Below are 26,887 nucleotides of genomic sequence, written 5' to 3' on the forward strand. Positions count from 1 at the left end.
GGCAGATTTAGCGCTCAGTCTGTGCTGCTGCCCCAGGGGAAGCATTTCCGTGTCAGTGCTCATTCCGCGTCTCTGCTTGTGCCCCATCTGGCAGGACACTTCGAAGACCCACATGCTCTGTGGCTCCGTCCCCTCAGCTCCCTAGTGGATGTTCCGGCGTGACCATCGAGGTCGACCCTGGGGCAGGTGGCGAGGGGGCGGTGGTTTTGTCACCGTCACGAGAGCGCTTTCCCTGTTGCAGGTCAGGTACTCCACGCAGAGCCTCTTTGAGTACATGGCGGGGATCCAGAAAGACCTGCGGGCCCTGGAGGGCTTCAGCGGGACCCTCCTGCAGGTCTTTGAGGACAACCTTCTGAACGACAGGTACGGGCCGGGGCCTTCGCGATGGTTCTCAGACCTCCAGGGTGTCGATTGTTCTCATTGGGATTTCACTTCAAGGGAGCGGTGAGGTAGATCCAGGTGGGACCCCGGGTGCCCCCAGCTCGCGGGACTCCACTGGCCACACCACCATCACGGCGCCAGTGGAACTAGCACGCCTGTATGCACTGGGCGTGAAGACGACCCAGGCTGTGAGCCTGGGAGGGTGAGTGTGGATTTTCCATGAGGTGACATCTCCCCAGTCTGTGCACGGACGCGTCCACTATGTAGGCAGGGTCTCTGCACGCCAGGACCGAACATTACAGCAACAGTCGGGGGACGCGTTTTCTGAGCATCTTTGCCACGCTGTTTTGCTAACTGCTTTCCCACGAAGGCGATACGGACCCCACGGGCCCTGACCCTGGGATGGGGTGTTCCCTGAAGCCCTCTGACAGGGTTCAGACTCAGTTCGGGACTCAGTTCTCAACTGTGGGTTACAGCGGTGTGGCCGCAGGCCATCACCAGGCCATCCTGTCTGTGAGAAACAAACGGGAGTTTAGCCATTGGGAGTGTGAGTGACGTCTCATGAAATGCACACGGAGGGTGCAGTTCGATGGACTCTGTCAGCAGCCCCGAGACCATTCACGACACGACACGCTCATCCCCCAGAAGCGCCCTGCACCCTCCCAGCCCCAAGGCAACTGCTCATCTGCTTTCTGTCGCTGGAGCTTGTTTGGCATTTCCAAAACACATTTTTTTTTTAACGTTTATCCATTTTTGAGAGAGAGAGCATGAGTGGGGGAGGTAGAGAGAGGGAGACACAGAATCAGAAGCAGGCTCCAGGCTCCGAGCTGTCAGCACAGAGTCTGACGTGGGGCTTGAACTCATAGGCTGTGAGATCATGACCTGAGCCGAAGTCGGATGCTCAACCGACTGAGCCACCCAGGTGCCCCAAACCTTTTAAATGAAAATGTAAAATTCAACTGTTTTAAAAATGCTCACATTTTGTCATACAAGACTCACTGTTGTTTTGTACAATTAGATTTTCTCACTTATGTACCACTTTCTTTGCTCTGTGCTCCTCCTTAGATTTTGGCTTTACAACCTGTGATCACTTTTCTTTTGGCTGAAAAGCATCCTTTTGGCTTTCCTTTGGGAGGGTCCTCCTGGTAGAAAACTGCGTCACTAGAAATAAAAGCAAATGGTCTTCAGTCTGAATAATGTCTTTTTCCTTGCTTTTATTGGGGGGGAGGGGCAGTAGGAGAGAGAGAGAAAGAGACAGACAGACAGAGAGGGACAGAGAGAGAGAGAGAGAGAGAGAGAGAGAGAGAGAGAAACCCAAGCAGGCTCCATGCTCAGCACAGAGCCTGACACGGGGCTCAAACCCATGAACCCTGAGATCGTGACCCGAGCCAAAGTTGGACGCTTACCCAACAGAGCCCTCCAGGTGCCCCTTGAGTTTTGAGATTTCTCACCTGCGCTGCACAAACCCTTCTTCAGACACCCTCTTCTGGGGTGGTGGCTTGTCCTTCATGCCCTTGGCCGACTCTTAGCAGGTGCCTGCATGCTCTCCAGCTTCTCCCCTGTGGTTTTGCAGGTGTGTTTGTTGTCAGGCAGAGTCCTAGTCTGACCCAAGGCCATGAAGGTTTTCTCTTATGTTTTCTAGAAGACTCCTAGTTTTGGGTTTTATGTTTAGACGTAAGGTCCATTTTGGGTTACTTTCTGTGTGTGACATGAGTGACGGATCCGGGTCCGTGTGTTGGTTCCGCCTGTGAGTGTCCAGTGTGTTGAAAGACTGTCCCTTCCACGATGTTGCTTTTCCACCTTTTCATAAATTGTGAACATGTAAGCTCATTTCTGGACTTCTCTGCTCTTTGGTTTATGTTGTCCCCAATCCCTCGAGCTTTGTGGCTGAAATTAAGTGGTGCCAGCCCAGCTGTCTCTCCCCTTAGTTGTTGGGGCTTTCCTTGATCTTAGCATTTCCATATGAATTCTTCAGTAGGTTTGTCATTTTCTACACCATGTTCTGCCTGGATTTGGATTGGGATGGGGTTGGCGCCTGGCCCTCAGCGCTTGCCTTCTCCTCTCAGGGTGTCTGTGCCGCTGCTGAAGACGCTGGACCAGATGCTGGCCAACGGCTGCTTTGACCTCTTCACCGCGGAGCAGAAGTAAGTGTGCCCCGCTCGGTCCCGCTCTGTCGGGCAAGCCTCGGAGCGCGCCTTGTAGAGATGAAGTGATGAGATGCCGGAGATGAGAACCTAGAAGGTGATTTTCTTTTTTTTAAAAAAAATTTTTTTTCAACGTTTATTTATTTTTGGGACAGAGAGAGACAGAGCATGAACGGGGGAGGGGCAGAGAGAGAGGGAGACACAGAATCGGAAACAGGCTCCAGGCTCTGAGCCATCAGCCCAGAGCCCGACGCGGGGCTCGAACTCACGGACCGCGAGATCGCGACCTGGCTGAAGTCGGACGCTTAACCGACTGCGCCACCCAGGCGCCCCTAGAAGGTGATTTTCTGCGCGTTCAGGAATGGTCTGTGCCATCAAGAGGCTTCGGCTGCCCTCCGGTGAGGCTGGGGCTGTGCCTCGGCCGGGCTCCTATGGTAGCACTGGCGCCCAGGTGGGAAGAGACCTAATGAGGTGAGGCGTCTGTACTGTCGTGGTGGCAGGTCTGGTGCTGAGGCTGGAGAGCCCCGCACGGACGGAGGAGGACAGAGTGGGTCCGCGGGGCCTGGCCGGGTGTGGGCACAGAGGACGGGTGCACACGGGTTCTTCGGACACCCTAGTGCAGGGACACACAGCAGCCCTGGGTCAGCTCCTGGCCAGTGAGCTCTGGCGTCGAGGTCATGGCGGCTGGTTTATCTCATTAGGGCCTGATGATTTCCACCGGATCCCAGGCTTTGAGGGCTTTGCCTCTGGGCTGGGCCTTTTGTGCCCTGTGGGTCGCCTGGAGCCTCCTCCTCCTGGGCACGTTTCAGGGACGTGGGAAGAGCCATGCCAGGTGGGCCCTGAGTGGCGTTTTCTCACGTGCACCGTCTCCCACTCTGTTTGCTCCTGGCGACAGCCTTTGTGGGCTGTCGGCCCTGCTCCTCGGTGGCACTGCTGCCACCGTGTCCCCTCCGCACTCACCTTTGCCTCTTGGGCCTCGGTGATCACCGTCCTCGGCAGTCGCAGCCACGTGAATTTCGTTGGGTGTTAGTGTCAGGTGGAGGCTGAGTCCGGTGCCTGTGCCTCCATCTTTGCTGCGTCACTGACTCCCTGGTGTCCAGCGCCATCTGCACCCGGGACTCGCCAGCCTGGCTGTGGGATGGGGTCCTCGTACGGATCGCGTCACTTGGCTTGCCGAACGTTTTGTTTCGAGACCTAAACGCAGATTTTCCTGGCTTAAAATTTTTGAAAGAAACAGGAGAAAGTGGCTCGTTAACAAACACGGCTCATTTTATTCCTGGGCAGTTTTGTAGTTTTGTCAGTTCTTTCCTATTTTTTTTTTTTAAAATTTTTTTTAAACATTTATTTATTTTTGAGACAGAGACAGAGCATGAACGGGGGAGGGTCAGAGAGAGGGAGACACAGAATCTGAAACGGGCTCCAGGCTCTGAGCTGTCAGCCCGGAGCCCGACGCGGGGCTCAAACTCGCGGACCGCGAGATCATGACCTGAGCCGAAGTCGGACGCTCAACCGACTGAACCACCCAGGCGCCCCAATGTTTATTTGCTTTTGAGAGAGATAGCGAGCAGGGGAGGGGCAGAGAGAGAGGAGACACAGAATCTGAAACGGGCTCCAGGCTCTGAGCCGTCAGCCCAGAGCCCGACACGGGGCTCGAACTCACGGACCGCGAGATCGTGACCTGAGCCGAAGTCAGACGCTCAACCGACTGAACCACCCAGGCGCCCCAATGTTTATTTGCTTTTGAGAGAGATAGAGAGCGAGCAGGGGAGGGGCAGAGAGAGAGGAGACACAGAATCAGAAGCAGGCTCCAGGCTCCGAGCTGTCAGCACAGAGCCCGACGCGGGGCTCGAACTCACGGACCGCGAGATCGTGACCTGAGCCGAAGTCGGCCGCCCAACCGACTGAGCCACCCAGGCGCCCCTCCTTTTTTTTTTTTTTAAAGTAGGTTTCAAGCTTGGCATGGAGCCCAATTTGGGGTTTGAACTTACGAACCATGAGATCATGCCCTGAGTTGAGACCAAGAGTCAGACGCTCAAACAGCCAAGCCACCCAGGCACCCTGGTGGTTTTGTCTGTTTCTGCTTTGGGTGTTTGGTCTTCTGTTCTGGTGCGTGAGGGTGTAGGTTCAGGCTTGTGTTTCAGTTTCATTATTCTGGTGCTGCTTTGTTTTATACTCTGCTCTTGTGCTGATCAGGCTGCACCAGCTTCTTCTGACTTTGAACTTGCACCTTTCTCTGTTCCGTGACTCCTGTCTTCACGTACTTAAATTTGGTGCATCTCTTATGAGCAGGATGAAACTCAGTCGGACCTCCTCTGACTGTTAAACTGGGTCATTCGGCCTCGGAGCTGCTTCTGTGGATGTTTTCCACTGGTCCTGCCTGCTGCGCGTCCCTCCTTCCTCCCTGTTTGATCAGTTAAATGATTTTTATCATTCAGCAGCACTGTTCACTTTCTGTTTTTTCAGTGGCCAGTCTGTCAAAGTCTCACTTTCTCTGCTTTGCCCTCTTCCTGCACAAAACCGAGGACATGAACATGTTTATTGACTTCCCTTGGGTTATGTGAGCTCATCACGTGTTGTATCATAGGTACGTTGTCACTTAGTTTTGTGCGGTTGACGTCTGTGTTAAGTTACCCACATACTTGCTGCCGTCTGTGTCCTCACTGCCCCGGCCCCGCTCCGTGTCTACCCAAAGATCATCCTTTCCAGGTCCCTCTAGTGAGGTCCACTGGCAGTAAATCCTTTATGATTTTGTTTGCGAGTTACTTTCAGAGCATATAGGACTCTAGGCAGATGTTTTATTTCGGGACCGAAACCTCTTTCTTGTTCTGACTTCCATTGCTTTTGAGATGTTGCCTGTAAGTCTGGAGTCTGACAGAGGCAGTCTGGGTTTTCTGCCTCCTTTGAAGTTTTCTCTCCAAGAAATCTCCACTGCCCATTCAATGGGTCTAGTTGTTGATTATATACTTGTCTGTCCTGCCACAAATTTGTTAAACTTGAAAATGTGATTTTGTTTGTTTTCTGTGTTCTAGAAAAATCTGTAGACGCTCCGCCCCTCCCCTGCCCCAGCTCCCCCAAGGCCACGCTGCATCCCACGACCTGTCCTCCACCTATGATTCTTTCCTGACACATTTCTCCTCCTCCTCCTTCCTTTTTTTTTTTTTTTTTTTAACACTTATTCATCTTTGAGAGACAGAGAGGGAGAGAGAGCGTGTGATTGGGGGAGGAGCAGAGAGAGAGGAAGACACAGAATCTGAAGCAGGCTCCAGGCTCCGAGCTGTCAGCACAGAGCCTGATGCGGGACCCGAACTCACTGGCTGTGAGATCATGACCTGAGCTGAAGTCAGACGCTTAACTGACTGAGCCACCCAGGTGCCCCATCTCCTGGCACATTTCTGACCCAAGTCAGAAAACGGCCAAGTTGAGGTGTGCGGTTCTTATTTTCGGTTTTTGTGTTTTTCAGATGCAGCTTTTTCTTTAGTTTGTTTCCCAGCCTGTCAGCTTTTTGCCCTCCTGGACATGGTGTTGGGGTCTTTCCGTGTGCTTCTGGTCTCCGTCCTCGTTGGGCTGTCTGGTTTCTACAGCCCATGGTGTTGGGGGTTGGGCTTTCTCATTTGTCTGCTTACTTGTCGTCCGGACGCCGAGCGTGTGCAGGTGACCTGTGGCCACGGCGTCTTTGTTCGCCCTTTCTAGGCCTCGAGGGCAGCGGTAGCAATCCAGACCCTCCCAGCTCCACATCCCAGAGAGGTGCTCCCCCACCTGGGGGTCGCCTTCTAGGTCTGGCAGGTGCATACCTGTGTCGAGACCGAGCTCTGGGTCTCCTCTCAGCTGGAGGCTGGGGACAGCACACCGGGCTCCTCTGGTAGGTCGGTATGCCTCCGTTGTGACGCCCCAGTGGTGCCAGGCTCACCTCTTGGAGTGGAGGCAATGGGAACTCCAGCTGCTGCCTGTAGAATGGTCTCTGGGTCCAGGCAGGGAGGGGCTTCTGTGCAGGTGGCTGTAAGCCAGCAGGTTCTCTCGCGGCCCAGACGCGGGTGTGCGGGAACAGACTGCAGCGGGACAGGAGAGCAGGTGGGGCCACAGAGCCACTTACACAGCAGACACTCAGTCCACACAGTTCTGAAGGCAGGAGGTCTGAGGTCAAGGTGCCAGCGATTCAGGTCCTGGTTTGCAGAGAGACCCTGCTATCTTCACGCGGCAGGGGGCGGTCATCTCATGTGTCTGTTCTCATGAAGACACTCATGCCATCGGGGGACTCAGACTCGTGACCTAACTGTGTCCGAGGCCCCAGCTGGTAATACCCTCACAGTGGGGATCAGAGCTTCAACGTGTGAATTCGGGGGATGCAGACGTTCAGTCCAGGTCACAGATGTTTTGTCTGAGATGCTCATTACATCCCAGAGGGATGGCTCTTCAAGGCTGGAGCCCAGTGGAAAGAGGGTGGGTGGTGTGTGAACTGGGAGATCAGCAAGGGAGCGGGTGTAGACAGAGAAGGGACCGATGGCTCTGTGGGGTGTTGCATTTTTATGAGGAGGACGAGGAGCAGGAGACAGCAAAGCCTCTGGGAAGTAGGCAGAGTTGGAGCACGTCACAGCAGGGTCGTTGGTGATCATGTAGGTTGGGGACGGTGTGACTGTGGCCCCTACTGACACGGTGGTCACTTGGTCCCTGATGAGCATTTCGGTGAGCCGTGGGGAGAAGCCTGTGGAGGCGAGGGGCTGGAGGTGCACACTGACCACTCTGGGTGACAGGGACGCGGAGGGGGCAGTCGGGGTGCCAGCTGATGGAGAGAGACTGAGGGCCACTGTCCCTGAGGACAGGACGTCTCCCCAGCAGCCGGGGAGGAGAGCACAGGGGCAGTAGAACCCCCCCCCCCCCCCCGCCTCCCCGCATGGCTGCCACACTGGAGACAGAGGAGCGGATCTCTCTGGCAGGGACTTTGCTGTCCTGACCCCCCATATTGTCATCAGCTGTGCAGAGTGTAGGACACGTGTCCATGCTCTGGCCGCTGCCTGTTTCTCCTTGGCCCCGGGGCCAGGCCTGGTTATGAGATGGCCATCCCTTCCCTTGGTCCTGCGTTGAGGCCCCACTAGCTGGTGCTACCGTCTGGTGCACCTGATTCTTTCCCTTGTGGCGTGCCTGGGATCCACCTGCCCCCCGCCCCCCGCCCCCGTCGGCGAAGACGGGGAGGCGCGTGAAAGGGACAGGCGGCCATCCGTCCTGTGCTGGTAAAGGAGCCCATTAACGTAACCTGTTGTGGTACCCTGAGGGACACGGCCCGCTGGTCACCTGGGCAGCGCTGCACCAGATGCCACAGTGGGTCCGTGCTCCGCGTGCTCTGAGAGCTCCTCTCTGGTGTCCCGTCCTTCCCTTGCAGCCACCCCTTCGGCGGGAAGCTGCTTGCGCTTTGCAAGGAGGAAATCAAGAAGTCTAAGGATGTGCAGAAACTGCGGTCGAGCGTCGCTGTGTAAGTCTCCAGTTCCTCGTTGTGACGGTAAAAGGAAGGGTCTGTCAGGCGGGAGATACTCACTCTGGAGTCGGTGTTCCGGCTTCCGAGGACAGCCTGTCGGCCTCAGGGGTCAGCGCAGATGGCCTCCGGGGAGGGGCTGTGTCTCTTCGGGGGCGTCCTCACCGGAGGCAGGTTTTCCTAGAAGCGGACCCGATTCGCCCGACACCGGAGAGGCGGACGCGTTGTTCCAGTGGATGCTGGGCGTGGGGCCACGCTCGCCCGGGTTCTGGGGGGCGGACGCGGGGCCGTGCTCACCTGGGCCGTCTCTCCGCAGGTTCTGCGGGATGGTGCGGTTCCCGGGCGACGTGAGGAGGAAGGTGCTCCTGCAGCTGTGCCTCCTGCTGTGCCACCCGTTCCCTGTGGTGAGTGTGCTTGCGGCTGCTCCCCGGTCACGCGCTGGCACCTGGGGCCACATCTGGGGGCAGCGCCGGGCTCACACCCCGCAGGGTGCGTGTGGGGGCCCCATGAATGGCGGGTGCTGCAGCCTGACCCACCCGGGTCACGTGTCCCGGGAGTTCCATTTTCCACCGGCTGAAAAACCACTCTTCTCTTCAAATAATGCAAACGTGCCACTTTGCTAGGAGGCAAAAGTGATGCTTGTATTGGACACACTGGTTCTCAAAGTGGGGATCACTGGGCCGGCTGCGGCGCGCCCCCCCCCCCCCAGAAATGCAGATTCTCAGGCTGCCCCACCTGCCGACTGAGGAACCCTGGGGGTGGGCCCGGGGTTCTGAGACCACCCGCCCCACAAGGTGTTTTGCAGGCAGGCAACTCGAGAAGAAAACAGGGGAGGTGGGTTCCTGGGTGAGGAGCGGGGTTTTTTTTTTTTTTTTTTTTAATGTTTGAGAGAGTGCACATGCGAGAGAGGGAGGGGGAGAGAGAGAGAGAGAGAGCGACAATCACAGAGCCCCATGTGGGGCTCGATCCCATGAATCGTGAGATCATGACCTGAGACAAAAACCAAGAGTCAGACCCTCAACCAACTGAGCCCCTGAGGTGCCCTGAGGAGGCGGGTTTTAGTGATGCATTTTAGTAAGAACAGTGTGGCCTCGCTCCTCCCTGATAAGGCTGCTGTGGGGCAGCAGGGAACAGAGCAGCCCACACCGCGGCTTGCTTGTCATGGGTCCAGCTGTGGCCAGGGCCCCAGGTCACTTTCTTCCTTTTTTTTTAAAAATTTTTTTTTCAATGTTTTTTATTTATTTTTGGGACAGAGAGAGACAGAGCATGAACGGGGGAGGGGCAGAGAGAGAGGGAGACACAGAATCGGAAACAGGCTCCAGGCTCTGAGCCATCAGCCCAGAGCCTGACGCGGGGCTCGAACTCACGGACCGCGAGATCGTGACCTGGCTGAAGTCGGACGCTTAACCGACTGCGCCACCCAGGCGCCCCTCACTTTCTTCCTTTTAACAAGCTACATGGGTCTCAGGTTCCAGTCCGACCTGGGGGCGTGCCTGGCCCCATGTCCCTGCTCCCTGAGCAGGGTTCTGTCACTCTGCTTGGGTTCCGTGGGCCTTGTCTTCCTGCTGATGCGCTATGTCCTGCCCAGATCCGGAAGACCACGGCCAGCCAGGTGTACGAGATGCTGCTTACCTACGGTGACATCATGCGTGAGGACGTCCTGGATGAGGTCATGGCTGTGCTGGGCACCACGGCCTGGTGAGTGCAAGGTCCCTTCCCATCTCCCCACCTGGCCCGGTGCGGCACCTGGGTGAATAGGGATGTCCAGAGCCCCCCTTCCTGTCCCCGAGGTGTCCCCCAGAAACCCTCTGAAGGGGTGAGGAGAGTGAGGCTCCCAGCCCTCGATGGCGTTACCATGAGGTGGTGGCCCTGTTTGTACCCAGGGGGGGCAGGCCCCGCGGACACGGGGAGGGGAGGAGGTGCCTCTAGTTCAGGTGGGAAAATGTTCAAAGTGGAAAGGTGGGTGGTTCTGATCACTGATTGGTTAGAAGCTAATTGTTTATTTCTCTCTGGGCCGCTTTTGTTAAGTAATTGCGTCATGGGCTCTGGGTGCTGATGGGGTCGGGGTCACTTTGGGAATGGCTCCTCCTGCCCCCGAACTGCAGCATCAGAAGTGCCAAGAGGGGAGCGGCAGGGGGCAGGGTTCACCCTTTGCGGGGACGTGCCAGCACTGTGGCCAGGGCCTCCAAGGGGACAGGTGCCGCCACGCCCAGCTCCCCACAGAGGAGGAGGCAAAGGCCACACGTGGATGTGTCCAAACATCAGAAAGGGTGGAAGGAGACCAGAGAGTAGGTGTTCCCCTGCCCTTGCCCCTCCCCCTCCCCAGCCCTCTCGTCCCAGATACCCGGTTCCTTCCCAGGGTGTCCAGGGCCTTTGGCTTCTCGTGGGGTCCCTCAAGTCACAGCTGGGCCCCAGAGCTGGTTTTAGGTGCAGTGTCCTGAGGTGTCGTTTGCTTTTGGACTTGGTAAGTTGGGACAGCAGGTGTGTTACGTGGGGGCGGGGCTGATGGAGAAGGATGCGTGGACAGTGCCGAGAGCTCGAAAGGCACAGCCCGTGAGCGCAGGCTTGATCGGGTGCACCAGATAACAGGTCACAACAGCCGTGTGGGGGATGCTGCTACGTTCCAGGCACCCTGCGTGCTCACGTGTGCACATGCTCACCCACACATGCCATCTACAAGGTGACGGCTGTGCTCACTGCCCATCTTAGGCCAGGCGGTGGCCCATGGAGGCACCGGTGGTAAGGTTGGTGCGCTCGCATCAGCAGGTGAGGACACGCATAACCAGCTTACGTGTGTTTCCCCTGAGATTGTGACCTTCCTAGGAGGGCTGAGCTGTCCACAGAGCCCCAGAGGCCGGCTCCCGTGCTCGGGCATGAAGGACAAACAGGGCCTCTGGTTTCAGGGCTTCCTGGAGGTTTTCAGGGATACATAGATCTTGGGGAGGAGGGAACTCTGGTGAACGTCTTTGCCAAGCCGCTCATGAGAGCTCCAGAACCGAAAATGTGGGCTCGGGAGGTGTGGGTGATCCACGTTTTGAACAGCCGGGCCGCTGACCTAACCCCGTCCCCAGGGCCCGCCCTGCAAACATCTGTGGGGAGCGTGTGAGTTCTCGCTGTGGAGGGTGCTGCCACGTGGTCAACTCCAGGTCACTTGCGCCCCATGGCTCCGGCCCTCCCCCCTCACCGTGTGGGGTGCACGGGGCCCTTTTCTCACCACACTTGGTGTTGGAATAAATTCCAGAGAATTTTAAAGTAATTTTTTCTTGTTTCAAAAGAAAAATATAACTTAATCTTTATTTTTTAAATGTTTTTTATTTATTTTTGAGAGAGAGAGAGGGTGTGAGCAGGAAAGGAACAGAGAGAGAGGGAGACACAGAATCCGAAGCAAAGTCCAGGCTCCCAGCTGTCAGCACAGAGCCCGGCGTGGGGCTTGAATTCATGAACCGCAAGATCATGACCTGAGCCAGTCAGACGCTCGACCGACTTGAGCCACCCAGGCAGCCCTTTAATCTTTATTTTAGTGATAAGCAGCTTTTGAAGTCCAATAAAACTCAAAAAACCCACCTGCCCTACCTTCTCGGGCCTTAGCGTTTCTGTCCGTGTTGGGCCACCCGTCTGGGGCCACACCTCCCCCCCCCAGTTGCCCCCGCACCTGAGGGAGGGTTTGGCAGCTGCCGATTTCCCTGGTCTCCACCGAAGCAGAGGTGCTGGGGTCCTGTGCACCCGGCAGCAGCTCCTGAGAGCTTCAAACGTGAGGCAGGTCCCAGCTCGTGCCATGGCTGACGCTGCTCCTGCCTCTTCTTCCCCAGGGATGCGGAGCTCCCGCTCGTCAGAGGCCAGCGGAACCGCCTGTGTGACCTCCTCGGCGTGCCCAGACCTCAGCTGGTCCCCAAGGTAGTCGCGCGGCCCTCGGCCACACTGGGAACCTGGGGCCCTTCCCACACGAGGCCTCTAAGTGCAGCTCCCAGGAGCCACCGAGCTCCAGTCTGGAACGTTCTGGGTCATGTTGACTGCTGGGCGCGTGCCCTCACCCCGCCTGCCCCGTGTACACTCTGCTGGCTCCTTCTCCCAAAGCCAGATGAGTCTCACAGGCTCCTGCGTGCACGTCCCCACCAGGCGTGTGTCAGGTGTGTCCTGTGGGCAATGCTCCCAGACACGTCCTCTGCGCCACCAGCCCTCAGCGGAGTTGTCAGTGACCTAGTTCACTCTCTCAGATGTGCTCCTCCGTCACGGCCGAAGGGAGGCTGCCTCAGGCCGGTTTCCACCATCACTACCTCCCTGGATACTCGTCTGGTCCTGGGACTCTGCCACCCCAGGGTTTCCACGCCCCTGGCCTGTGCACTGTGGCTGCGGTGTCCTGAGGTTGCAGGGCCCTGAGCTCTCCCTCCAGGTTCTGCGTGACCATCAGACTTTAGGCTCTCGTGTGTGTGCTTGCAGGGAATCAGGACAGACTCACGGTCAGTGTCTCCTCAGGCCGTGGGCTCTGCCAGAGCGCAGCGGCACATTCTGTGACCGCTGGGGACGGGGCTGGTTCCTTGGCCCCTCGTTCCTGATCCTGCCCATTGGCTGTATTCCCCCGGACCTGGGTTTGGACCCTGGCTGCTGCCAAGCTTTTATTGAGCAAGAACATCCACGCGGGAGCGCGTGCGGTCCGGCTCTGTGCACACACGCAACGGGCACCTGGCTCAAGGGTTGGAGCCCCTGGGCGGGCTGCCGGGCTAGAGTGTTGCACGAGATGCTGGTGAGCAGATTCCAGAAGGTGCTCGGGCTGCGTGTGCGGTGCAGGTGGTGGGCGCGGCCAGCACCCCGTCTGCGGTTGTTGGCCTGTGGGTCCCCTTCAGTGTTTTTGTCTCTGGGCTCTGTGGTGTGCATGGGCCCTGGAATTGTATCTGCAAATATCTGCTTGGGGGCAGGGGGCGCGGCTTAGGGTTCTGGGCTCCAGCCTTCATCTCGTCCCGCTCTGTTGTTCGAGGAGCTGTTGAAGGTCTTACCGGTTCTAAGGCCGTGTCTCCTCAGTGTTTCTTAAAAGCTTTATTGTTTTACCTCCTACATGTAGACGCGAGGCCACTCGGGACTGGCAGTTGTGTGTGGTGCCAGGGAAAGGCCAGCAGACGCTTCTTCCACATGCAGTCCGTGCAGCCCCATTCTGGCCACGCTGTCACTGTGGTCAAAGTGGTCAAAGTGATGCATGACTGTCCTCTCGGGTCCTGTCCTCCATGATCTGTCTGTAATCCAGCACTGGCCTGTCTTGCTGACACGGGCGTGGGTCTTGTGAGACGTCGTGGTGCTCGTGCATTTCTGTCTCGGGTTTTATTTTTCCAAGACCATCTTGACTCCTAGCCCCCTTGGGTTTCAGAAACCTCTGCAGAATCGTCATCAGTTTGCAGCAGGGAATCAGCCAGGTATTCGGCCGAGGTCACTTGGAGCCTCTGGGTCCACTTGGCGAGAATAGACGTCTGTGATAGAGTCTCATGGCCTTGAGTACGCAGGACTCTGTTTTACAGCTTTGGAACTGCCCTGTGGTCTTGGATACTCTCTTCTGTTTTTCCATTCTTTTTTCTCAGCATTTCAGTTTGGGAAGTTTCTATCGACCAGTCATCAGGTTCACAGATTCTTTCTCCGGCCGTGTCCCGTCTTCATTTCTGTAAGCATGTTCCTGATTTCTGGTGTCTCCTTTCATTCCTTGACTTTCCACCTCTACTCTCACTGCCCATCAGTCCTTGGTGGTGCCCACTTGCCCCAGCAGAGCCCTTGCCACATGAGTCCTCCTTGTTTTAAGCCCTGGTCTGATTATCCCAACTCTGCCGTATCTGAGTCTGGTCTAGATGTTGGTGCCATCTCTCCCAGTTGCTTTTTCTCGCCTCTTGGTGTGTTTTGTAAGTTTTTGTTGGAAGCCAGACCCGTTGTGCTGGTAACAGGAACTCGGGCCTCAGGATCATGAGGTTTGCGTCTTTCCAACAGGGGCCCCTCTGTTCAGTATTGCCGCAGCTTCTCCGGCGTGTCGTGCCCTGACCTGGGCGTCCCCGCACCGTCCCCCTTGGAGCATCGGAGTCTGAGAGAGGACCCACAGCCGTGGCCCTGGAGCCCTGCCGGGGAAGCGGTGGGCTGTGTGGCAGTCTGCGGTCATCTGAGTGGACCTCAGCCATGGGCTCCCGTGGGGCAGCTCTGTCCCCCTGTGCCCCTGCAGGTGCCAGGGGCTCTGGCAGTCCTCTTCCCTGGAGGGGAGACACCCAGAGTGTGGGGGACTTTCCAGGATCATGACCAGTGAGCCTGGTGCTCCCAGGGTCCCCCCAAGATGGTGCCCACAGAGTCTGGTCGTCAGGTGTGCCTTCCGCCCGGTGGTCTCTGCTCCCGGCAGGGTCTGCCCGCGTCCGAGTCCAGCCCTCTTGTCTGGAAGAGAGAGAAGAGGGGCCGCCTCTCTTCTCTAACAGGCCGAGAACGCGCAGCACCTTGTTCTCGTCTTTGCAATGTTGCGACACGTTGGAAGTGACGTCACTCGGAATGTTCTTTATCTGTAAAAGTGTTTCCTGCCTTCAGGTCTACTTTAGGGGTAACCCAACCGCACTAGATTTTTGGATGTTTATACCATTTCCTTTCTTACATTTAAACGGGTCTCTTAAAAATGGTAGTTAGGTCTTCTCTGTATTTAATCCAGTTGAGTATCTTAATTGGAGTTTTGTCCCCTTAACGTGTGGTTATGGGTTTGGGTTTACATCTATGATCTTTGGTTATGGCTTGATCTGTTTCTTTCTCTTGGCCTCACTTGGATTTGAAGGGTTTATTGCTTCACAGCCCCCACTTGTACGGCTGCTACTCTGCTAGCAGGGACCGCGAGAGCACGCAGTGAGCGGGAGGGCGGCACCAGGCGGGACCGCTCTCCTCGCCGTGTCCTGTCAGCTTTCCAGTCTCTTCTCCTTCAGGCTTGGAATCACATTGTTATTTCCTGCATCTGCTCCGGTGCCACACAGTATGGTGGCCCTGCCCACTCTTCTGTTGGGCACCAGGGGGCTCCGTGAGGGGTGCAATCAGCTGGCCAAGCGCAGTGCCAGCTTCCCAAGTAAATGTGCTTTTATCAGGAATATTTCACACACAGTGGATGACGTTTGTGGAAAAGTACAGGGATCCTCTGCCCGCTGCCTTGGGGTTATGTCGGCCTCAGGGTCCTGGGTGGCTGGGGAAATGGGGGCCCAGAGGGAGTGGTGCTGGTGGTCTGACCCTGTGCTGTGTCCCCAACAGTCTGGCACCCACTGAGGCCCCCTGCCCGCCTGGCAGCGGGGAGGAGCCTGATGACAGCACGGGACAGCTGGACACGGCGCAAAGGGACTTGAAGTTCGTCACCATGGCGGCGGTGGCTTTTCCTCACACGTGCCCTGGGATGTTGGTGCTTTTGCCTTCACGTCCACGGGAACCCCGTCTATAAAATCATGTTCTGAGCAGTTCTGTGTCTGTGTGTGATGCTGATGCGGGAGCCTGGGGGGCAGAGGGTGGCCCCAAGTGACCCTAGACGGGCCAGAGAAACGGCCAAGGGGTGGGCACCCAACCTTGCCTCTGCCTCACCCCATTGTGCCCGGTGCTTGTGGGCGTTGCACGTGGTCACCTACCCTCACACGGTTGTGGGCAATCCAAGCATCCTGCCTGAGCCCGGCTGCGCCCCCACAGCAGAGTCTCGAGTCGGGAGTCAGGAACCCAGCGAACAGCCCTGCGAGCGTGTGTCCTCGGATCTCGGGTTCTCCGGTGATGTGGGGAAGCACTACGGTGCACCCGCTCACCTTGGCCAGGTGTGTCTTCCCCAGAGCCCAGGCCCCTCAGTGAGGCTGGTGTGCACGGCGCTTCGCGGGGCTGCGCCTTGTCTGCGGGCTGGACGCGGGAGCTGCCGCCCGCACCGGAGGCGAAGGCGGTGGCCGCGCTGGGGTCGGGGCCCCGCCCCAAGACCGACGGGGTCAGGGCCGGGGAGCCAGCTGCCCTCTCCGGCGTGCACGGGGACGGGGGCCGAGCGGCAGGTGCTTTTGCTGCGTCCTTCAGTGGGAGTGGTTTCCTTGCCTGGGCCGAGGCACCATGTGGGAACGTTCACCTTGTGTGCTCCCCTGACGGCGTCCCGTCAGACCCTCTGGAAGGGAAAGTCGTATGTTACTTTGTGAATTAACTTTCACTGTATTTCGAGCCTTAAGACGTGCTTCCTTCTCTGAAGAAAGTAGGGAGTTCCCATTTTACTCCATCATAGGTGGGGGACCAGCTAGAGGGGGGACGAGCTAGAGGACCCCTTGCTGGCGGGGGCCGGAGGACGGCAGGTGGGGAGCCCGGCCCTGCAGAGCAGCGTCTGGACCTTGGCTGCAGAAAACCCAGCACGCGGCTTCTGAGAAACAAGAAGATGAACTGTTTCTTGTGTTTAAAAATCCACAAGATTCCAAAGAAGGGCCCTTTTGGACACACGGAGACCGGTCGCTGCACACAGACCCGCAGAGGCCCTGCATCTCAGAGCTCTTTACCCGCCAGCGTGAGGAAAGCCGAACGGACCACGGGCCGCACACGGCCCAGCGCCCCTGCTCACCCTCGGCCACATCGGACCCTGAGGGTCACCCTCCCTGCAGCTGCAGGTTCTGGAGCCCCCCTGGGTCCGGGTGACGGATCCAGGACGGGGGCTCTGTGCACTCACAACTTGGGAGTGTGGCCAGGAGCAAACGTGGACCGTCCCGGTCAGCAGCTCCAGGGCCCGGAACCACACGCGACGGCCCGTGTGTTGGGCTGTCTTGGAGGGAAGCGGTCGGGAAACCCTCCAAAGGAGCAGCGAGCAGGTGGGCGCCCGACAGAGAGGAGCATCTGGTGAGCTTGGGGAGCAGGAAGCCAGTGTGCCTGGGGTGGAACGTGCAGGGGGGCTGGCGGGGCCACGTGTACACACGGCCACGGCTCAGTCCCCGTGAGCAGCTGCTGCATCCTGAGTATCCGTGTCTGCCCAGCCCGACGCTGGTGGCGAAGCTTCGCTGTGGTGGCCTCTTGGGGGTAGGACGTTTTGCCAAGCTGGGACCCTGTGTGGTGGTGCCCTCCGCGGTGGCGTGAATGAGGACAAAAGGGGACGGCGGTGACACCCTGGGTAAAGCGTGGGCAGCCGAGCGTCTCTGTGCAGGGAGGCACGGTCAGCAGACAGTGACCCCGGGTACACAAAACGAATGATGGCTAATGTGGGGAGTAAGCAGAATTTGAAAACGGACAAGAGTAGCAAAAGGTAGGCAGTATAATGAGCAGACATGTTTCTGGAAGACACTGAGCTCTGTGGCAGGATGCTGGTCCTCCCGAGCTTTGCACTCGGAACACAGACCCTGCGAGCCCGGGATCCCGGCCTTCCTCGTATGAGCTCTCGGCGCAGGCTCCTGACTACCTCCGGCAGCAGTCGCCGACGAGGCAGCATGTCAACGGCCTTGAGTCCGGAGGCAAAGAGGAAGCTGGCTCCCTCACCTGCAGCGAAAGGCGACTTGGTCGCTCACGGCTGACGGGATTTGCTCTCGACCTGGGTTTGAGCACTGGGGTTCCCGGAGCTGAGAGACAAGGTGCGAGACCGCCCACGGCCTGCGGCAGCCAGTTCAGGAAACCAAGCGAGAACCCCGAACCCCGAAGCCAGCGGCCCGAGGCTGCCAGGACGCGGTTGAGAACTGCCAGCCCCCCTAAGCGGCCCCTCCTGCGAGCAAGGACCAACCAGAGAAAGCCAGACGTGCTCCCCCAGCCAGTGGGCCACCTGAGCCCCCCCTTTCCCACGCTGAGTCTCTGCCATCCTCACGGGACCGGAAGACACCGCCCCGCGAGCTCTGAGCACACAGCCTGCGCTCTCAGTTGCTGGTCTGTGTTTCCACATCTCTAACCGAGTCACATGGGAACCGTGCCCCTGGGTTGGCCTGAGATCGACACAGACAGCCGGACTGCAGCCCCCAGCAGCGTTTGTCCTCGTGGCACAGGGTCCGTCAGGAGCGTGAGCTAACGAGCTCCTGGCGGGACAGACACGCTGGGTGACGGCGGTGCAGGGCCCCCAGCGGCAGAGGAGAGTATGCGCCCCACAGACGGTCAGGGACACGCTCCTCAGGCCGTGTGCTCACGGCCCCTCATTTTACCACGTGTCCACCACACCCTGGTTAGAAACACAGGCGCGTGCCCTCCAGGTGAAGGGCCAGCCCCACACGCATTCGGTGCCACCTCCCGCTTGGCGTGCTCCCTCTTGGGACCACTGGCCACTCTCCCTGGCGCCCTCGACCTCTCTCCTGGGCTGTGGCTGCTGGGGGCCTTTGGCGCACCTGGAGGCAGCTGTCCAGGCCCTCAGCTGAAGTGAAGGAAGTCCCGGCCCTCCTGCAGGTGTAGCGACCGCAGGTTGTCCTCAAATGCGCCCCCGGTGAGGTCCTGTGGGAGGAACAGCAAGTCTGGCTCAATCAAGGCTCCCCGGCCCACACTGTGGCCCCCACAGATCCCCCCCAAGGGGGCCTGCCTGCCAGGTGCTCTGCTGTGAACTTCTCTGTTAAGAGGGGAGGGGCGGACACGGGGTGGGGATGTTGCCAGAGTTGGCCACAAAGTCCTGCTGGTCACCGGTGGGAGGTGGGGGTGGGGATCCTCCCAGGCCCTCCCCCCCCCCCCCCCGAGCTGGAATCTGGCCCCTCCCTGCAGAAGGGAGCTGTCCCCTTCACCCTTTGGTCCAGGCCACCCGGCTTCCCTCTCCACGTATCCGTGTCCATGCCCTGCCCCTGCTGCAGAGGCCCCAGCCCGGACTCCAGGAGCTGTCAGCAGACCCCTCTGGCCTCTTGGCCCCAGCCCTGTACTGGGGAAGAGGACCTTCGAGTCAGTCTCTATCCAGGGCTTACCTGTGGCCCCATGAGCCCCCTGAGATGACCCCAGAGCTGATAATGCTTCAGCTTGGCCTGTGTTGGCTCTGGCCAGGCCACATGGCTCCCTGAGTGGGAAACAGCTGTGGCTCCAGCCAGTCCCTCACCTGGTGGCCTGTCCCAGATGCCACAGGCCTTTGGCCGGATGCAAGGGGCCCAGTGTTCACCCCGTTGGGTTCCTCTGTCCTTGGGCCCAGCATGGGGGGTCAGCCTGGCTATGCACACCCTTGACCACTGGGCACCGCTAGAAATGCTTAAATGGGAAAGACCCGAAATTCCTGCACTCTCCTCCACCTGCTGTCCATTCTCAGCTCCGCCCCCTTCCCCGTAATCTCTGCGCCTGGAGCTTTCAAAGGAAACGCCTGTATTCAGGCCAGCCAAGCTCCACTATGGCCCAGAGAGGAATGGAGGAGGGGATGCCACTGAAGTTAGACGCTTCTGTAAATTAACATAACCAACAAAGGATCAGGAACCAGAGACATTAGAACTTCTACAAGTTGTCAGGGGAAGATTTGCACCCACCAAGTGGGGGGAGCCCGATCAGAAGCGTCCCAGAGAAGGGAGGCACTCAGCCTCATCACTCAGATGCGCATGCTAAAACCACCGCGAGAGCCACAGCCCCTCCTGAGCCCCAGCTTCGGGGAGCTGGCCCTGACAGGACACCTTGGGGGTGCAGTCCGGGACCCACACTTCCACTCCTGGATAAACCCAGAAACGGGCGTGTGACATTCACACGGCTGAATGCCGCAAGGCAACAAGAAAGGGCGCTCAGTCCGCCTCAGAGGTGATGTGGAGTGACAGCAGTCTCCTTCGCACAAACTACAGAAACAGCATCAGACCGTATGGTTTGGGGTTGCACACGCGTGCGTGCGCGCGCGCACACACACACACACACACACACACACACACACGGCAGAATAATTAGCAAAGAAATTATGTGCACCGGGGCAGCTCTGTGGGAAGGCTTTTTTCTGACGTGGGTTGGGCCACTTGTTGGGCACAACATTAACCTGTGCAGCACGTTCTAGAGCAGATGTCTGCAGTGTTTCTTAAAGGGCCATACAGTAACATTGACCGTTTGGTGGTCATGATACGCTGTGTTCTAATAAAACTTTATTCATAAAAGCAGGTGGTGGGCCACGTGTAGGCCATCGTCTGAATGTGTTAGTTCACAGTAAAAAAGTTTATCCAGAAAAGAAAATGGTGAGGTAAATTGTAAAAAAAAGAAGAGTGAAGGAAGGCTTGTCTTCCTAAACGGTAAATACCATAAAGCCCAGGAATTAACGGTGCTGGTGCACAGACAGACAGTAGTAGACCAAGAGTCCGGAAGTAGATCCAACATAAAAATACAGTGTCTCATTATTAGAAAGGATAGGAATTCCCCAAATAGTCCCAAATTATTTGGGGACAAGTGGGCATCCAAATGGGAAGAAAACTTTGAGTCCCTACTTTATTTATTTTTAAATTTGTATTTATTTTAAGAGTGTGTGTGTATTGGGGGTTAGGAAGGGCAGAGAGAGAGAGAATCCCGATGCAGGGCTTGAACTCCTGAACCGTGAGATCATGATCTGAGCTGAAATCAAGAGTCAGACACTTAACCGACAGAGCCACCCGGGTGCTCCTGAATCTCTAATCTTTACAGCAAAATAAATCCTAGTGGTCAGAGATAAAGTAAAAAGCAGAAATCTCAGAAGCAAACCTGGAGAATGTGCTTTAAAATTTCACATTGAGGAATTAATGTCTTAGAACGAATAAACCTCCAAAAGCCATACAAAAATCAATTAATTTGATATCTAAACAAATTTTCCTAAAAGGCAAAAATAAAGTCAAATGACAGAAAAATTCGCAAGACCTATCAGAGGCTTTTGTCGTCATATAAAGAAAATACTAACAGACCAATAGAAGAATGGGCTGATGAATAGATAATTCACCAAAAGGGAAATAAAGATCCTTTTAAACTTGTGGAAAGACACCCTCCGTACCCGTAACAAGGCCTTACAGACCTTCCCCCATGATGTGAAAACATGGCGGAATTTGGCCACGCTGCAGGGGGCGGGCAGGGAGGGTCACCGGTGGGGGCGAATGTTACCGCCCCCTCCTGGGACAGAGCAAAATTCCACGTATATATTCACTGCACCAGTATGTTTGATAGCAAATGATAAAAATGGTCTAAAGGTGTGTTGAGACTTAACCGGATGATAAGGGGTGAAACCTCCGTACAAGCGAACAGTGTGCGGATACGCACACGAATCCCCAGGGGTTCCTCCTCCCGGAACTCGTCCAGCCCCCGACAGGAGCAGGGGTGGTGGGGGGCCCCTGAGGGGCAACCGCCCCTGGAGCCGCGCAGGCTGGAGCCGCGCCAGCCTCCCGCCTGTGCAGAGGGAGCGTGTGTGACCCCGGGGCCCCAGGCCGCACAGAGACACGCAGGTGCCCCCCGATGCGAGCGTGGGATCCGACAAGCCACGGAAGAGCAGAACACAGAAGGCCCCGGGGACCTCCGACCAGATGGGTGTGGGGAATTTTGGGTGTGACATCTCTGTCTCAGAGTAAATTTTGTAAGGTTTTTATCTTCTTGGGAAATAACGTTGGAATTTAGGATTTGCTTCCCAATGTTGGGGGCGGGGGGAGTTGGGAGCACAGAACCCACAACGGCCACGGAGGCTGCTCAGGGACATGGCACACAGACACATGCCACATGGGGGATGGCTGCACGGGGACACAAATGGGGGGATAGCCACGTGGGGGACACACCACACGGGAACAGTGGGGATGGCTGAATGAGGCTGGCTTCCTGGGGCTTTGGGGATAAGGCTGAGATGTGCTAGGAAGTTGGCTTGATTAAAAGACGACAGGGGAGCCTGGGATCCAGCCCCCACACTGGGCTCCGTGCTGACAACATGGAGCCTTCCTGGGACTCTCTCTCTGCCCCTCCCCTGCTCCCGTGTGTCACAAAATGAACATTATTTTGTGTCTCAAAATAAACATTAAAAAAAAGATAACAGTCTGGGGCGCCTGGGTGGCTTGGTCGGTTAAGCGTCGGACTTCGGCTCAGGTCATGATCTCACGGTCCGTGAGTTCGAGCCCCGCGTCGGGCTCTGTGCTGACAGCTCAGAGCCTGGAGCCTGTTTCGGATTCTGTGTCTCCCTCTCTCTCTGCCCCTCCCCTGTTCATGCTCTGTCTCTCTCTGTCTCAAAAATAAATAAACGTTAAAAAAAAAAAAAAAAAAAAGGTAACAGTCAGATGGTACCAGCGGGTTCATGTAGAATAATCTGCAAGATACATCACGTAAAACAAGCAAAATACAGAGAAAGTATGTATAACATGCTGCCATTTGCTTAGAGAAATCCCACACATTTGTGTCTGTGTTGGCTGACTCTGGCTGAAAATACAAGAAACCGGTGCCTGTGGGGGTCCCTCCAGGGACACAGAGTGAGGGATGGGAAAAGAGCTTCACCTCCCACCCCAAAGCCTGCTTGCCAGGAGGGGTTTTCATTGTGGGGAGCGTTCTAATTGCCGGCAGTTTTGGTCCCAAAGAAGTAGACTCTTAGCAGAGCTCGTCTCCTCTGAAAAATTACGTGTACATTTGTGCAGAATCGAAGTGTCCCTGTACAACCTTATAATTATCCATCCAGTCTCCCTGGCGACTTGGAACCTTGCTTACCTTGGCTTTAAACAGCCTCTTTCCTTTTAGGAAACTGCTTTCAAACCAGAAAACCCAAAGCCAGGTGGGCAGAGGTGGGTCTGTGTCACCCCCTCCCCTGGAACGCAGGCAGGACCAGCCATGGGACACAGCTAAGGGGTGGGACGTCACTTGTGTGACTTGGTCCGTCTTGCTAGCAGACCCTGCCCCTTGCCAGCTTGGAGAGAATATGCTGCCACGTTGCAGGAGGGGGTGGGGATGGGGGTGGGGGCGGGGCAAGTGGCAAGAAACAGCCAGCAAAGCACTAAAGCCCTTGGTCCAACATCCTCCAGGGTCTGGCTTCTGCCAACAGTCCTGACCCTGCTCCGGGCAAGCCTCCCCATGTGACCGCGTCTTGGCTGGCCTCACCAGCAGCTTCGCTTCTGGGCCCCACCTCTGGTGCCTGATTTCTGAACCACAGATGCTGTGAGGTAAGAAGCGTGTGTTGTGTGGGGCTAGCTTGTGACTGTCACCACGTAGCAGTAAATAAACAGGGCCAAGCTGGCAAACAGACGAGCAGGACAAAACCTCTGGGTGACAGCTGGGGACAGGAGCTTGCCGCAGCCATGGTGCACGGAAAGCTAGACCGCCATGTGCCCAAGAACGGGGCCGGCCGCCATCTGCACACCACACATGACACTCGTAGAAGGAAATGCGGGGGGAAAGCTGGCGGGCCTGGATTTGGCCGTGGTTTCTTAGCTGTGGCACCAAAAACATGAGCAACTAAGTTAAAAACAGATAAACTGGACTTTGTCAAAATGAAATACTTTTTGTACCAAAGGACCCCGTCAAGAGAGAAAAAGGAGAACCTGTAGAACAGGAGAGGGTGTCTGCATCTGGAACACACGAAGAACTCCGGCTCGACAAGATGAAACCCAGATAAAACACGGGCAAAGGACACCAACCGACCTTTCTCCCAGGACGACACCCGCACGGCTGACAAGCAGCTGCAAAGACTTGGCATCATCAGTTGTCAGGAAGACGCACGATCAAAACCACGCACGCTTAGCAGCCACCGGACGGCTGGAACACCACCGCCAGCAGACAGCGTGGAGACGCTGGTGCCCCTGCGCTGCGGCGGGAACGCGAAATGGTGCCACGTTGTGGAAAACTGCAGTTCCCCAAACACTGAACACGGTGACCCTGTGACCCCCCACTTCCGAGAGATGGACACGCTTCCGCACAAACCGCACAGGAAGGCTCACGGCCCTGTGGCTCTAACCGCCACCTTGTAAGTGAGTCATCTGTCGCTGAGGAACGGGTCAGCACCGGCACAGCAGCCTGGGACAACACGTGTCTGCTTCTGGCAGTTTCCACAGGCTGGGACTCGGGATGGCCCCTCCAGCAAGAGGCAGAGTCCAGCCCCTTGGAGCCGTGCTCCCAGCCCCACCCGGGGGCCCTTCCCCGGGCCACCGGCCCCACCCGACCTGAGGTGTTGGCCGCACAGGGTCTTAAAGCAGCCAGAGGGGAAGAAGGGCGCCCCCTCCCTGAACCCAAGGCTCAGAGCAGGACGGACTGCGCCTCCACGAAGGCTCCTGGTGCCCTGGTTACTGCGCCTCCAGCTCAGCCTCACGGGCTGCCAGCTGCTGGAAGAGGTGGCACGTGTCCCCGTCCATCCCGTGGCACCCCCCCCCCCCCCCCGCAGCAAGCACTGGGCCCTGCATGCCCGTCCCGCCCACCTGAGCCCACTGGCCCCGTAGCTGGGGTGCACTAGGCATCCAAATGTGAAAGATGACATGTATATTTATACAAGTGAGAATGCAGCTCTCCGACCCCGGAGAAGGATTTCCTCCACGGAACACAGGTGTTCATCGTAAGAGAAAGGTTATGAATGTCCCCGTGTGGGAAGTAACCTTTCCTGGAAGCCTCCATGGAAAGGCAAGTCCCACGTGGGAGAAAATGTTTGCGGCTCTAACGGACGGAGGACGGGCACCAGAGTCTGTGCAGAGTGCCTGGAGGTCAGCAAGGCAAGAGGCGGCCCTACGGGCACGTCTGGCGGGAGAGGCGGGCTGAGCCCGCTGGAAGTCTCACGAAGGCGGTGGGGGCTGGGGGTGGGGCCTCCCAAGACCCTTCAGGTCTCTAGGCACGAGAACATCCGGACTGTGCCCTTGCCGTTGCCAGGCTGGATGTGACCAGGGCTCACAGCCGGATTTCAGCAAGTAGATTCACAGGCCAGCCTGATGCGGGCAAGCAGACCGGGGTCCCCAGGACCCCGCTGCGTGATCCCAACACAAAGCCGGAGCTGAGAAGCGGGCACCCGTGTCCCCGGGACCCTGCGGAGGGGGTGGGGAGGATGTGGTGGGGAGAGTTCTCGGGACGGCCCTGGGCACGGGGACCACGGTGCTGGGTCAGAGGGGTGTCTCAGGGACGCTTCCACCACCTTCCACCCTTCGTCTCTGCCACAGCATCCGATCAGCACCTGGAAGGTGCCTCAGGCCCGGCACTGAGCAGGTTTCCAAAAAACGTTGCTTTTATAGAAATGCAGCCCATTTTACACAGGCACCATGGCAGCCTCTCCCAACACCCCAGTGGACCCCCGAGAGCAGCGGTCACCACCCCCAGCCCGAGACCACGGCTCCAGACAGGTGGCCCAAGCCAAGGGCCTGGATGCCTGGCCATGTGTCAGACGTCTTGATCCCACAGCTGGGGCCTTGTTCCAGCCACGGCTGACACTCACCAGCTTCACGCAGATGACGAAGGGCGGCCGTGCAGCTCGGAAGTGCAGGATTGGAACCCGAGGCTTCGGCCTTTCCTGAGGGAGGAGAGGCGTCGTGGGCTCGGCTCTGTGCTGGCCTTCGGGACGCCCTGACGTGCCAGACATGCGCACCTGTGGCCGCCCCGCAGCCTTCACCCCTGTCCGGCCCTGAGGTGCCCTCCAGTGGGAAGATGGGCCAGGCAGGGACACTGGTCACTCTGGGGTCCGAGTCGCCCAGGAAATGGGTTCACCTGTGCTGGGCCTGGCAGCTGTGTGGCTGCAGGCGGCCTTCCCCGGGGAGGAAGGTTCTGCACACTGGCTGCTCTGTTTCCTGGTGGGGTAGGGGTGGTGACCCGTGTGTGACCCAGGCCCTCCCTGGAGGGGCTCCTGGGCCCCACGCACCTGAGAGTCTTCATGGCAATAGAAGCCTTTCCTGATCTTGTTCTCGTCCACGTCACAGAAAGCAACCACCTGGGGGTGCAGGACACCAGCCTCAGGGACGGGGAGGGTGGGAGGCGTGGGGCGGAGGGGGAGGACGGCAAGGGGGACGGGGACCCACCTTGCGCCGCATCCCGGCTGTCAGGCTGCGATAGAGCCGGCGGCCTTGCCTGCCCGCGTTCCAGATGGTGAAGGTGGCCCAGTGCGGCAGCGCCCGCTCTTCCAGAAAGCGCACGCGATGGGTCCAGATGGTGGTCCTATGGGGGCACGGGGGGGGGGGGGGTGAACCACGTGGGCGGGGCCCCCAGCTGTCCCCAGACCTTCCTCCCTACCTGGCATTGGCTGAAGGAATGAAGGGTGAACGAGGGCCACGCTGCCTCACCCACCCTCACACCCAGTGGCGCATGCCTTTCTCAGGGCCGCGTCCTCATGGACCCAAGGGACACCAGGCACAGACCCTGGGGAGCCTGAGGGGACGTAGCCACCCCAATGTCAGGTGAGCTCAGGCGAGCACAAGAGCCTGGGCATGTCCCAAGAGCCGCCCGGAGGTGAAGGTTTCCTGCGGGAGCTTCCCGCCTGGTCCACGTGGGGACCCCTCCGTAGGCGCCTTGCTACAAGCAGACTGGAGGCCCAGCCACTACGGGGGTGGGGGGCTGGCACACTCAGCTGTTTCCTGTTTAATGTGGTCACACGTGAAAAGGGCCTAAATCACAGGCGTGAAAGCATCGCTAAGAATTTGGAGGGCAGGGGCGCCTGGGTGGCTCAGCTGGTTCAATGTCTGGCTCTAGATTTCAGCTCAGGTCATGATCCCAGGGTCATGAGATTGAGCCCCACGTTGGGCTCTGTGCTGACAGCTTGGAACCTGCTTGGGATTCATTCTCTCTCTCTCTCTGCCCCTTCCCCGACTTGCTCTCTAATAAATAAACTTATTATCGCGATGCCCCAGCGTGTTTGTGGACGTTTGAAGACATGCCCCAGCCCCGACCCAGGAGCTCAGGGATGAGGCAGTGCAAGAGGCCACACAGAGGAGCCACCCGCACCTCCAGTCTGCTCAGGTGTCCGGGGGCCCTGAGATGCTGGCACGTGATGATACAATTTAGAAACTGTCACAAACACACGTGCCTTATTGCAAACAGGACAGTTCCCGCAGCAGCATGGCCAGCGACCCGCAGACCAGAACGTGCCCACGCGCTATGGCCTTCCTGTCCCCGGGCGGCCGCTGGGTCAGAG

The 26,887-nt window shown here is 57.8% G+C and overlaps 2 protein-coding genes across 12 annotated transcripts in view; one reads left to right on the forward strand and one right to left on the reverse strand.

The window, feature by feature from the left end:
- TBCD (tubulin folding cofactor D) overlaps window positions 1-15,425 on the forward strand; it is a 159,695-nt gene extending 144,270 nt beyond the window's left edge. For 2 of the 3 annotated variants that reach the window (XM_047094079.1, XM_047094080.1), the window contains 6 exons: window positions 242-363; window positions 2,448-2,525; window positions 7,900-7,989; window positions 8,306-8,393; window positions 9,578-9,687; window positions 11,799-15,425. In XM_047094079.1, the coding sequence (XP_046950035.1) occupies window positions 242-363; window positions 2,448-2,525; window positions 7,900-7,989; window positions 8,306-8,393; window positions 9,578-9,687; window positions 11,799-12,366 (1,056 nt within the window). In that variant the 3' untranslated portion in view covers window positions 12,367-15,425. The remainder of the gene's footprint in view (window positions 1-241; window positions 364-2,447; window positions 2,526-7,899; window positions 7,990-8,305; window positions 8,394-9,577; window positions 9,688-11,798) is intronic. The other variant, XM_047094081.1, reaches the window with a different exon arrangement.
- Window positions 15,406-26,887, reverse strand: part of B3GNTL1 (UDP-GlcNAc:betaGal beta-1,3-N-acetylglucosaminyltransferase like 1) — a 98,398-nt gene continuing 86,916 nt past the window's right edge. For 7 of the 9 annotated variants that reach the window (XM_047094087.1, XM_047094084.1, XM_047094088.1 and 4 more), the window contains 4 exons: window positions 25,779-25,914; window positions 25,622-25,690; window positions 25,202-25,276; window positions 15,406-18,369 (listed from right to left, as the gene is read on the reverse strand). In XM_047094087.1, coding sequence (XP_046950043.1) covers window positions 18,289-18,369; window positions 25,202-25,276; window positions 25,622-25,690; window positions 25,779-25,914 — 361 coding nt within the window. In that variant the 3' untranslated portion in view covers window positions 15,406-18,288. The remainder of the gene's footprint in view (window positions 18,370-25,201; window positions 25,277-25,621; window positions 25,691-25,778; window positions 25,915-26,887) is intronic. The other 2 variants (XM_047094086.1, XM_047094085.1) reach the window with 2 other exon arrangements.

The sequence above is a fragment of the Lynx rufus genome, unplaced genomic scaffold (assembly GCF_022079265.1).
Source record: "Lynx rufus isolate CCGP_SWC_20201006 ecotype Redwood Valley unplaced genomic scaffold, mLynRuf1.p SCAF_37, whole genome shotgun sequence".
NCBI lineage: Eukaryota > Metazoa > Chordata > Mammalia > Carnivora > Felidae > Lynx > Lynx rufus.